General features: G+C 42.3%; 1 protein-coding gene across 2 annotated transcripts in view; it reads left to right on the top strand.

Moving 5' to 3' along the window:
• The first annotated feature begins 1,318 nt into the window (after positions 1-1,318).
• Positions 1,319-13,177, top strand: part of JMJD1C (jumonji domain containing 1C) — a 161,468-nt gene continuing 149,609 nt past the window's right edge. The window contains exon 1 of one of the 2 annotated variants that reach the window (XM_053983500.1): positions 1,319-1,643. In XM_053983500.1, the coding sequence (XP_053839475.1) occupies positions 1,503-1,643 (141 nt within the window). In that variant the 5' untranslated portion in view covers positions 1,319-1,502. The remainder of the gene's footprint in view (positions 1,644-13,177) is intronic. The other variant, XM_053983499.1, reaches the window with a different exon arrangement.

Raw genomic sequence — 13,177 nt, 5'->3', positions numbered from 1 at the left:
AGATAACGTGAAGGAAAAACTCTTCAAATGCAAACATGGCATTACCACAGCATGACTACGGGAGCCATGGAAAGAACAACAAACTGATAGCAACTGCTACAGAACGTGGCTGCGTGGCTTCTCAAGTGCTGCAGCCCAGCTCTCAGCTGAAGCCCCTGTGAGTCTCTGAGCTGACTTCTTGGATATGCACTGTTTGCTGGCATTCAGCAGAATTCAAGAGTGTCTTCTAGGGCTGAAGTGTTCTGTCTCTAAAAGCCTCTGAGGGATTAAACTGACATTATATTCCCAGGGAGTTCTGTAGTCTTCACAGTAGGGAAAGGTGCATGAATTGGATGGGTGTCTTTGTTGAACTCCCTAGCAAACTGACTTTAGGGGAGAAGGTGCTGCAGATGGCAGACCTGGTCCTGGCTCTCCCAAACCCTGGAGGGCTGGGACATCAGCGTGCTGGTGCCTGGCTCTTGGGATACCCTTGCTAGCCTGGGCTCTCACAGAATCATAGAACGGGTCAGGCTTGAAGGGCTCTCACAGAATCACAGAATGGGTCAGGCTCAAAAGGACCACAGAGGAGCACCTGGTCCAACCTCCCTGCTTAGCAGGGTTGTCCTAGACAACATGGCACAGGGTTATGTCCAGACAGTTCTAGAGTATCTCCGGCGAGGCAGACTGCACCCTCTCTGGACAATCTGGTCCAGTCTCATTCGCATGGTGAAGAAGTTATTTCTCTTCTGGTGGAACTTCCAGTGCATCACAGCAACACCTTGCCTGATGCTTCGTGTCCTATTGCCTGGTGCCGCCAGGAAGAGCCTGGTTCCCTCTTCCTGGTACCCGCCTTCACACATTTGTATACATTGATGAACTCTCAGAGTAGTGCGCCTTAAGCAGGGTGTGGGCGAGCCCGCGGAGGACGGACAGCCGCTTCTTCCACCGAGGGGAAGTACCCCAGAGAGGCTGTGCCCGAGCTCCCGCCGTGGCACCGGAGGCAGGGAGCGGGTCCCCGCCAGTGTCAGATCACCGCTGGGCTGCTCTCGAGGGGCGCCGGGGTGGCAGGTGAGGACCGTGCTGCCCCGGCCGGGGCTGGGTAGGGGGCGACGGGACGAGCCCCCGCGGGGTCCGGGTGCCATCCCAGCGGCCGCGGACTCTTTGCCGCGCTGCGGCCACTAGCCCCGCGCTGCCTGGCGGAGGGAGACGTCGCGCGGCGTCGGTCTCCATGGCAGTGGGGCTGCGTGGGCGGAGTGGTCGGGGCCGCAGCGCGGCGGGCGGGCGCGCGCGGGAGAGAGAGAGGGAGGAGGTGAGGGAGGGAGCGCGCACCCCCGGCCCGCCCCCGCCCCTCGCTCGGTGTTTGTGTCGGGCTGTGGCGGCGGCGGCGGCGCGGCCGAGGGGCTCCCACCCTCCCGCCGCTGTGAGCCCGAGAGCCCCGCGCCCGTCCCCGCCCCGCGCCCGCCATGCGCGGCCCCTAGAGCAGCGGGCTCGGCGGCTGGTGCGGTGCCTGCGCGGCGGCGGCCATGGCGGTGGAGACGCGGCCGGAGCTGGTGGGGAAGCGGTTCCTGTGCCTCGGCGGCGAGGAACCGCCGGAGAGCGGGCGCTGGCGGGCTGGGGTCATCCGCGCCGTATCCCAGCGGGACTCACACAGCCCCGACCTGGCGGTAAGAGCCGCGGCTCGGGCCGGGCCGGGGGCTGCGGCGGGGGGCGGCGGGCCCGGCGTGACACAGCCCCGCGCCCGGCCGGGCGCAGTGACGTGGAGCCGAGGGTCACGGCTGGCGCCAGGTGCGGTTCCTCGCGGCGTGCGCGGCCGCTCCGTGCCCCGGCCGTGCGGCCGCGGTGGGAGAGGGCCGGTGCCTGGCCTGGCCACCGGGGGACAATCGGGCTGCCCCTGGAGCAGCGGGGGAGAATGCGGCTGATCCAGGGGAATGCAGGAACTGCCGCCGCGTAGCACTGTCCGACTGGGTCCAACGCGCTGGTGAACGTTGTTATTAAAAGAATGTCATTGTTTCCCTTTCTTTCATGCCCGCTGTCACTGTTTTCCTAAGGGGTGTAGGAATGTGCGTGTAGGTTAGCGAAGGAGCCAGGGTATGTGCTCTGTTGTGCTCAGACACACTCGCTGTGGGGGGGAAACACGACCAGGATTTCCTTGGGTTGGTGTTCTGAATGCATAATCTGTAAAATGGAGTTTTATTGTGCTCCCCGGACTTCGTCGTTATATTGTTCGTGAATTCCGCAGTCACAGGAGTGCTGTGTTACCTCTGTGGTTGTCTCCTGCCGTGTTTTTATGTCATTCAGTGCTTCTGAAAGCACATTTAAAAATATCACGACTATGTAAATGGGCATTACGTAGGCTGAAAAAAGGAATCACCGGACTGCGCTGGGCAATCCATATTGCTGCTGGCAAGGGGGAGGCGTTCACAGCCCGACACTGATCGGGGTGGAATGTTGCCTTTTTTACGAACTCATCAGGCAAACAATCGCCTGGTCTTAGAGATTATCGATTGCTTAGTTCGAGAAGTGTGAATCACAGAATTAAGAGCTCTTGTTTTCGTTCGTCCCAGACTTCAAGCTTTGTTTCAAAAACAGAAAGTGGACTTGAGATGCTACTTCTACTTTTTTCTATATTCTGGATTAGTTTTCTTGTGGTGTTTGGTTTTTTTTTTGTTTGTTTGGTTTTTTGTTTTTTTTTTTTTTTTTTTTTTTTTTTTTTGCATGGTGTTCTGGATTTTTTCCCGTTCTCCAGCTACAATTCAAGGAGCCCTTGAATTCAAGTTCATAATTCAAGTGAATCGTCTAGAACACTTTATTTTTAGAACCTATTTTGGATTATATTCTTGCAGGGTAGTCTCTAGAATCTATATACAGTTATGGAAACACTGAGTAAGGTTTAAGGAGGTATTTACTAACATTTACAAGTCAGAGCCACAATTTGTAAACTCTAGGGGCAGAGCTGACATAAAGAGAGAAAAGCATTTCAGAGACTGTGTCTGTTTTGTTAAATGAAAGATGCATGCTGCCGATTGTAAAAACTTGCTCCTCTTCTTTACTTTGGTGTCTGTTTTTCTCTTCAGATACTCTTTTGTTACAATTCTTGGTAATTCAAGAAAGATCTGTCACGTTACAGCTGTTTTTTGAGGCAGGATGACTAAGGGTATGCTTATGTGTTGTAGTGAAGCACCATTTGCATAGATCCAAACTACCTGAGAAGCAGGATGGATGCTGCTCCAGCTGCACTTCAGCCTGGGTGCAGTGCAGTGCTAACGTGGCCATATTCCTTCTGGTGTTCAAGATAGCTGCACAGCACTGCATTATGCTATGTAGATACACTCCTAGTCACCTACGAGTGCTGGAAGCCTGGGAAGGTTTTGAAAATAATTTCTAGGTCTAAAGAGATGCAGTAGACTTAGCTACTGGAACATCATTGCCCTCTTTAAAGTGCAGCATTTGGGGTTTGTGTTACGTGTTCTCTGACCCCAAAGCACAAAAAAGTGGATAGAGGAAAAAATGATGAGGTTTCTTTAAGCAACAGGTAGTTTCTGCAGGTTAGACTCTCCTTCTGCATTTATAATGAACATTAACTTCTTGTTAGTCGATATTTGCTAAAGTGATTATCCTCTTCCCCTGCCCCTAGCAAAGGACAAGGACATTTTTCTGTTAGCCCTGTTCTCTGTGTGCTATCCCAGCTGGAGTAACTACTGCTCTTATCCTTCCATGGCTTTTGTTTTGAGGTGGCCATCCCTGTAAATAGCTCCAGACCCTTCTGCTTCCCGTCACTGGAGTGAAGCAGTAATTCTTGTTGACAGTTTCATTGCTGCCCACAGGGTGCAATATAAAAATGTTGAAATTGACTTTTTGTCCATTTCGTGTTTTCCTGGTCCCACGAAAGTGGGGTGGATGAATGAGAAATTCAGAAGCTGCCCCGAACCACAGGACAGGAGGAGGGCAGCAGTGGGCATTTTCAATGTGAATTGCAACTGGCTGGAACTGAGTTACTTCCTAATCCTGGCTTTGGAAGGAAGTGCTGTTTGCATTGACTTTGTGTCTTTTCTTCCGGAGTAAGTGTGAACCCCCCAGTCAATTTCAACCAGTTCAAGAGCAGGGAGAGATTTGAGAAAAAACTGCCTTCCCCTTGTCTGTGAAAGCTGACATCTGAGAACCCTGTCCCCAAAAAACCATAAAAGCAAGGAGGTCATGGCATTTGGTGTTGTCCTGGAAGTGAAGAGGCCAGCCAGCATGCACCCAGCCTCCAAGCAGCTGCAGCATGTGATGTCTGTCTTAGCACCATTCACAGATAGGTGATGGAACTGATGGAATGAGAAGGTGGGTTTAAGGGCATGACAAAGAGCTGAGCATTAACGAAAGTGTGAGAGCGAGCCTCAGCGTGTGCCTATGGGAATATATGGGCAAATGGGGAATTTTATGGGGTGCAGGAGCTCAAGGAGACATGGGCAACTGATGTAATTAATGTTAAGTGGCCACAGGGCTTATAGGAGAAAATCCAGAGGAAACTGAGCTTCATTAGTTCTGCTGTAAATAGAACTACTCATTAAATCAGGCTTTCCAGACCTGAAGGCTGGACTAGCTGCTCTCCACATTTGAGCAGGGAAATCAAAAGGCCAGTTTTTGTATGCTGCTAAATTTGTTTCATGATTGTATTTCTATAGCTAAATTAATTATTATTTTCATTGTTAAAATTATTGTCCTGGTAGGAAAACGTAGGAAAGAACTCAGTTGTCTAGTATTTTCCTCCTGCTAGGTCTCCCCTACTCCATTAGTGTACTAAATAAGGTAGGAGTTATTTAATATACTTTTTACCTTATACTTTTCATGGCTGCAATACAGCTGATATGTAAGATCGTTTTTATAATGTATTTCTTTACAAAGAAAGAGAACACTATCAAAGTATCTTTTTTCCCACTGCTTTATAGAAATTTTGCCTTCCTCAGCTTTCCTATTAATTCACCACTAGTGAGGAATATGGTGAGAACAGCTGGCACTGGTTGTGAATGCTGTTGGTCTTCTGGAATATGAATGCTCTTGCCATTACATGAGACCCTCCATGCCAGGATTTGGAAGCTGTGCCTCTTTCTTTGTCATCCTGTAATGTTTACAGATGTTGTCAACACCTGCCACACAGGTATAATGTGTGCAATGTAGAAAATCTAATCCAGGAGTTTTCTTGCTGGTTTTCATGGTCTGAGCTTTATAAGTTAGACCTCTTGATCTTTCTTTCTTGGACATTGTTGCTGCTTGCAAAGCATTTGTTTAAAAATCAAAGCAAGGACAGATGTGTGATACATGTGTTTGTGCGTATATGTGTGTGTGTGTTTCATAGCCATTGAGAGAATTCGTAATTATTTTTCAGCTTCACACCAAGTGTTGTTAGAGGAAACTGGGAGCTCTAGTTTTCCTTCCTTTTAACTGCCTGGAAAAGCCTGTGTGCTGCTCTGATTACAGTGATAACTCTGGGCAAATAAAGAAATGGCCAGGAGGAAAGAGGTGGAGTTAATGCCATATGATCTCCCTGGTCTTTACTGTCTCATAAGAATTGCTTTCTGGGCCATAGGTTGCAAACCTTTGATGTGGTGATGAAAGAGAAAATGGAAGTAAACATTTAAACATACAATGTACAAGTCTTAATAAAGAAATCGCATTAATTTAAAAATAATGAAATCTCAGTAATTTGTAAGTTTGTGTTTATTGATGCATGATTTTTTCTGCCATGATGCACATGGTTTGGAAGACAGCATAAAAATTGAGTTGGTAGTCTTTAATGCATTATGATAGTCAGACTAACATGTAATAATTGTGCATAGGGAAATATATTGTGGCAATAAATCACCATATCAGATACTCTTCATAAAAGCCTAAATATTAATGATAGTTTGAAGAACTGTGTGATTTTTATTTACAATGAAGTCAGTAAACAATACACTAATGCTTTTGGCAAATTGTAGGTTTTTGGTATCTCATATTTGGTTATTTACAAACAGGGAATTGTTAAAAATTCAGTAAATCTGGTAAAACCATTTGAAGAGAATATCAGCAGATTGTGTATCTGTTTTAAGTGAATTTTCCACCTTAAAAGTAAAGTGGAAGTTCGCAAAATGTAATGAAAATATGTTACAGTTAGTATGAAAATAATTTTAAATAATTTTGGATAATTGGAAAATAAAATATATTCTAGACAAATACTCCATACACTGATTAGTTTCTCACTAAATGATGAATTTGAATTTGCCTTCATTGTGGGTGGAGCTACTCTTACCTAGTCTTTTTACAAACTGTAATTGTTTTCATCTTCCTGCTTCTGCATTCCGAAAGTTTCTGAATGGGATCTGTCTTTGTCATAGAGGCACTGAATTGCACTTCTATAGGTTACATTGGGTTTCTGCCATATATTGATTTTTAGTGCAGTGTGTTGCATGTTGTCCTCTGTCCTCCTTTTGCTAAGATAGTATTATAATGAGAAAGTAAATATGCTAATTTTTTGAACAAATTTGAGCTGGTCTGTTAAAAATGAAATTTCTTTTTTCATTCTTTACTATTGAAGTACGTGCTCTGCAGCTTTGACTTGTTTGTCTTGACATAAACTGAAAGACACAGAAAAGTCTTAATATAATTATTGTAGAAAGTAAATAAATATGTTTCAAACTCATTGTGTACAGCTTGTTGGTGGTTAGTGGAATTTAAAAATTCTGTATGTTTCTGTACTAGCATCTGGATTAAAGATGAAGAGCAAGTTGTTGGTGAGGATCCTGTCACTTTATTTACTTCAGCTATTGGAGATGACACTAAAGACATGCCAAAGTTTATCACATCACTGCCGCCTCTGAATGAAGGAATGTTGTTGTAGGATGTGTTTTGAATCTGGTTTGAAAGGAGTGGGAGAAGCTCAAAATGCAACAGGGATTTAGGCCATTTTCAGTTGTTTCTGCTATTCTGTATCAGTGTTGATACCAACAAGAGTCTTGTAAGTTTGGTGTGTGTCAGCTGGGCAGTCTTTCATTGGCTAAGCTGTAAAGAAAACTTCCTATTTCCTTTTGTGTTTCTAGTAAGGTTGAGCTTGTCATCCTGTGTCTGTGAATGTCACCTCATCTGTATTCCAGAGAGAGTTCAGGAAGGAGTATCTCTTTCATAGTAATTGGACAAAAAGATCAAACAGAGGAGTAGTCCTATGAAATTGACTGCAAGGATTCAGTGCTTTATACTCTGCCCTTCCCTCTTCACTTCTCTTGCTAAAAGAAACCTGAGTATGATGTAGATCAATAAGTAAATGTACCTGCAGTGATGGATTTTGAGTAAAGTTTGTTTGAATGTCAAGATTGCAAAGAGAGTTCAGGTGTCCTGAGCCAGGGAGGAACCATTTAATTTGTTGCCTAGTTGCAAAGTAAGCAACAGTGAACAAAGTATGGAAAAAGAAAGGTTTTATCCTGTAGTTAAATCTTTCAGGAAGCTCTTAGGAAGAGATAGAAGATATTTTCTTAATTTAAAAAAAAAATGCATTTGTCTTCTATATATTTTGCATATAAATAGTGTGTTATCCCACATTTGCGTTACCTCAGATTTTTCTTCTTTTGGAACTTTGTGTGAATCTTTGGAGCTGTCTGAAAGCATGGCATAGCCATCATAAAGAGTTGTGAAAAATGAGCAACTATTTTACAGGAAGCCATTCTTCTTGTGCACCTTGCAGGATCTCTGAACTTGCTTGAGAACAGCAGAACTGATATTTAATATCAAATGGAATGAATTTAAAAAGTAGTCCTTGTGAAATTTGGCCAAAAATCAGTTCACCCTTCTTCTGATCCTACTATCAGTGAACTGTAGAGATGCTTAGTTCCCTCAGGGATCTTGAATCTCTACTAGGATTAGGCTTGACTTTTCCATTCAGTTGGACTTGGTAAACTGCTGCTGCTTTTGCTGACAAAAAGTAAGTACAGATCATCGGAGAAGTTCAGCTGAAGTTTGCAGCGAGTGTTTGTGTCGGAAGAGACCCCTCTGTGACGTTACTGCCCACTGCTGTGCTCGGGGCATTGACATCCCATGTTGCTTCAGGGAGGGTTTCCCTCCTCACCCTGCTAGGTAGGGACTGAGACCTACTCTGCTTGTAACCAGCCTGTTCTTGGAAACTGGTGGAGAATTCTAAGCTAAACTAATGCTGTATTGCTTCATTATATTGATTCCTACAGAAAGTTACTATTGTTAGTTGATGTTATACCTGTGCACCACTAATTTTCAATGTTATAAGACAGAATGAGAGCAGGGGATCTAGAGGAGCATCAAGGATTTTGCTGTGTTTTGCTTTCAAGTAATTTTCTTTAAAATATTATTATTTTACTTAAAACAGCTGTTGCTATGTTTCAGAATTAAGTGGAATGAAGCAACTTGATTTGCTCCTGAGGAAGTTACTTCCATGTACATGAAGCAACTGGCTTTGAGCTAATTCATGTACTCTATTCAGAGCTTTACAGGCACAGAAGATGCAGGATGAGCATTTTAAGCATCTAGCTTGATCCTCCAGTGGCAATGTTTTTAGAAGTTTTGAAGACTGTGGTTCCACAGACATTTCTCTTGGTGGCACTGCTGGCTTAATTTTTTTTTTAACCCTGAACAGTTTCCTCATCCCTCACCATATGGTACTTCAAGCAGTTGTACTGAGGCTGGAGGAGGTGGTATGGGATCAGTCCGAGGGTTAGGAGCAGCTTAAGGTGGAACTGTATCCAGGGGAAATGTCTCTGGACCATGGCCTGAATGAAGCTGAAAACTGACTTAAATATCTTTGAGGGCTGTGTGAAGTAACTAGCAGATGTGTTCAGTTGTATCAATGATACTTATTCACATAGTATGAGTAATTTCTTCTTTCAACTGAATAAAGAAATAAATGTTCACAATAGCCCATGACATGATCGTTTGATGTCTGCTGATGCAAGACTTACTTACAAAAGCAAGTTTTGGAAGAATAGATGTGAAACTAAATGCTCTAAGGGAAACCTAAGCATCTATATCTATGTTAAAATGCATAAACCTCTGATGACTCACTAAAGTGTTGCCTATAATACTTCTGCATCAAGGAAGATTTTTTTTTTTGAGTGTTCTGAACAGCATTATAGCTGATGCAGATGATGAAATGATTGCAGTGAGGCTTCGCTGCAGGTAACTCAAGTAGACACCACTGACTTATTATTTGGGTTGGCTCACCATGGTTTTAGTTTTTGGCTAAGGGAGCAGGCCTCTTCAAATGATGGTTTAAAATCTGAATTTTGATTGCTCTGTGAAAAAGAGAGCACTTGCTGAGTCATTGCCAGGTGATCCAACTCAAATCTCTTCACTCCTGTATGTCTGGTGAGGAGGGATTGTAAAAGCTGTATTTTGGAGGAGTGTTGGCAAGGACAGTTCATTTTGAAACATTCCTCCAGCTGATTTCCTGTTTTTTTTTTTTTTTTTTTTTTTTTTTTTTTTTTTTTTTTTTTTTTTTTTTTGTTTTTGTTTTTGTTTTTCTTGGCTTCTCTTCTTTTCTGAAACATGGAATGTAAATTTACTACCTTTCAAAAACAAAGCAGCCCAAAAGCCAAAGTCGAGCAGACAAAGAAACTTGTTGGAATAATAATAGAAAATATGTGATCTAAACTGTTCAGTCAGCATAGAAAATCTTGGAAAAGGAAAACCAGGAAATGGTATTGAAGTCTTAGGCTGGAGTTTGTCATTAATCTATACTTTTTCTTGCACCCTAATTCTTCCTACAACATAACTTCAATTTTTCAGCCTTGGTCTTCATCAAAGACAGGAGCAAGTGCATCCAATCAAGACATGGTGCAAGCTTTAGAGGGGAGGTTAATGAGTTTTAGGCTGTAGACTCTTGGTGAGATTTAAAGAGCTAAGAAGTAACAATGGTCTAGTTGCCAACATTTTAGTCAAAAGTACAAAAGCTGATATAGTTGAAGGCTGAATGGAATGAGGTACTGTGGCCTTCAGAGCAGTTGTGATGATTTGCTGTCACACCTCTACAAATCTGGCATATGGCTGCACTTCCTCAGTGTTTTGTAATAGGGATTTGGAGCTCAGGGACTTCATCCAGCAGAAGTCTTTGAGGTTTGCAGCCCTTCCTGGGTTTCTCATAAATGAATTAGTGGGAAATCTTTTTGAATCTCTGTGAACTTCTCAAAATCCTGTCACAAAGAAGGGTCAGGCTTTACCTGTGCATCATACTCAGGATTCCCTTCTGTTGTTTCAGATATGCTTTGGTCCCTGCATTGTGAGGTACAAGTCCACAACCAGCCCTTGTTTGCCATTCATGATTTTTTCATTATTTTTTCATGGCATCAGGATGTTATTAGCTCTGCTCTGTGACTTCCTATTCGTCTCTTGGAGGTTATAAATGTGGCAATTTTCCTTCACTCTTTCTTAACCCAAGAGAAAAGGAGGTATCTCTTCTCTCAGTCCCTACCGACCCTGTCCAAATAAATGTCTCTTTGAACTACATTATTCCAAAGAGTGCAGTTTGTTTGCTTATCTTAAATGGCTCTCCACCAAGATGTGTATCTTCACGTGATTCCCTTTCTGCAGGTTGTTCTGAACAGATTTAATTTAATACTGTCGAGTTAATTTTTTTTCAGGAAATGAGGTAACATTATAAATGAGTATTAAATTTTAAAAAATTGAAATTGATTTATTCACTAAAGTATATAGTTGATTTTTCCTTTCAGTTTTGGTAACATAATTGTCTATTGCAGGTGCATTTCTGTTTAGTATACCCAGATGTTGGTCAAACCTTGGTGGTAATCTATTTAATAGCAGTTAAGCAGTGAGTAAGGTTTAAAAAAAAATGTGGAGGTGATAATGAAATATTTCTGGCTTGCTAACTGTTAATTCAGGTGTGCTGTCCTAAATACACCTGAACCTCCTATATATTGTCGTATTTTAAAATTTATATGTAGGTCAGAATGTGATGTGTGAGTATTTTTAGATAATGTCATGATCACTTCTCAATTAAATAGGTAGCTTTTCTGTGTAACCATGTACTTACCTCCTTCCTTGTGATCTTTTAGAAGAGACAATACATTTTGACTCATTTAAAGAAAGTTCAATTTGTTTTTATAAATAGAAAATGTTTCAAGTGCTTTGTTACTTTGTAGTATTTTTTCCTTTAAAAGTTTGTAGTCTAAATTAATCCATTTCTTTTGTTACTGATTGTTTTTTACAAGGTTTAAATTTAGTGAGTCAGGCCTAAGACTAGAGAAAATGAGAAATCTTGTTTAATAAATTATTCATTGACTAACTTTATGATTCCATGAGATGGTTTCTTTTAAAACTGAATGTAATATTTTAGTAAATGCTTGTAAAGATTTTTATATTTAAAATTAAAAGATTTGGCTTTCTGTTGATGGTTAGAAAAATAAATGGCTTTCTGATACTGCTTAATTTGTTGTTGTTTTGGGTTTTTTGTTTGTTTGGTTGTTTGGTTTTGTTTTTTTTTTTTGAGTTCTGTAGTATTGCCAGATAAAGTGAGATGTGTGTGTATACCTTGGCATATTTTTCCCAGTCAAAATTTTTTTGACAATAAGTTTTCTGATATCTGATTTAAAACTTTTTTTTTTTTAATTTTAAATGCATTTGAGCATGGCCCATGTTTCAATAACATGGCAAAATTGGTTGCTGCTTAATGGCTTAGTTTCAAATGTGATACACAGGATACAAGTGTTAAGTTTGCCCATATATTACTTTTTTTGCTAGAATAATGGTAGAACTTAATAGGACACTTCAGTTGTTTCCTCTCAAATGGAGGAAGTTTGTATCTCCAGAGGGTTCTTAGGTTTGTTGGCTGAAGTAAAAGGACTGCATTCAATACCCTCTTAGTTCTTTTCTAAGATGTGTTTTGTATTATGGTAAATACCCATTTCCAGGTATCTGGAACCTGTGTTCCAGGAATGTTTATTGGTGCATTTGAAAGAGTGTAAGGCTTCAGTTCACATAGCCAATTAGTTCTATGTCTATGTTTTTCCTTCCTTTTTTACAGAAGTCTTGTTTTGGTCTTGGTCTGCACTTCAGGAAGTATGTCTTCAGTTAAGAAGAGGACAATATAAGGGCATGCAGAATGGCTCTCGGGGATCTTAGGATTGAGTTAGCTAGTGTTTGGAGGCAGGAAAGAATGGAAAAGAACTTTACTTTTTTCTTGCTTTTTATTTTTTCCCTTTTTTCCCTGAAAACTTTTTTATCAGTTCTTGAGCTCTTTAATCAGGACTTCCTATGAAAGGACCAGGCAGGCACAAACCTGTAGGTACACAGTTTGTGATAACTGGGAGTGGGGCTGGGGTCCAGCCTCATCTCCAATGGGCTACAGCTGTGAGAAGCAGGTGAACAGCATTGAAAGCAATGAGTCATGGAGTGCCCAGGTGCCTGACCAATCCCAAAGGATTGGTCAAAGAGGGCACACAGGTGCACTGCATCAACATGAGGGGTATAAAAGGTTGGGCTAAAGTACAAGAAGAGCAGATGTTTGCAGCCTTCTGAAGTGGAGTGCTGTTACTATGTATGGGCTGATGCCTTCTGCTGAGGTAAGGTGTTACTGTGTGTGGGCTGATGCTTAAAGCCTTCTGAAGTTGTGTGGTGATACTCTGTGTGTTTTGGCCGTCTCAGCTGTGACACGTGCTGCGACATGTACACAAAGTAGAAGGTATGGGTCAGTCAACAGAGGAGGCAAGGAAAGAAGAGAGGGCTCTGATGGTTTGAATGCAGAAACACGTATGTAGTTTGATATAAACTGACAAAAGGAAGGCTCCTCCTGTCTGCACAAAAGGCAGCATCCCTTCCTGGGAGGCTTCTGGCTGCTCTGGGTCCATTCTCTAGCACAAAGAAATATTAAGAAATTTGTAAACCTGGAAAGTCTAGATGTTGAGGTTCAATACCTGAATTGATAGCTTTACTCAAATCTAGTGGTTTCTTAGGCTCAGGAAAAAAGGAAATCTCAAAAAGCATTGATTACTTAAGGTCAGAGCAAAGACATGAGGTTGGTATTGCTGTGTAATTAATTACAGCTTGGGCCATGTGCTGTTCTTATTCCTAAAGCTGTCAGTTTGGTATTTCTTATGTCAGTTGTAGAACTGAGGGGTTTTTTGTGGCTGTTCTTAATTGCTTTGTTTACTTCTCTTTCCAGGACTTAGCTGTATCTGCTTGTTATTTGTCAACTCTTGGTTGCAAA

The sequence above is a fragment of the Vidua macroura genome, chromosome 8 (genome assembly GCF_024509145.1).
Source record: "Vidua macroura isolate BioBank_ID:100142 chromosome 8, ASM2450914v1, whole genome shotgun sequence".
NCBI lineage: Eukaryota > Metazoa > Chordata > Aves > Passeriformes > Viduidae > Vidua > Vidua macroura.
The sequence above is the reverse complement of the archived record's forward strand: the minus strand, read 5'-3'. Positions and strand labels throughout refer to the sequence as shown.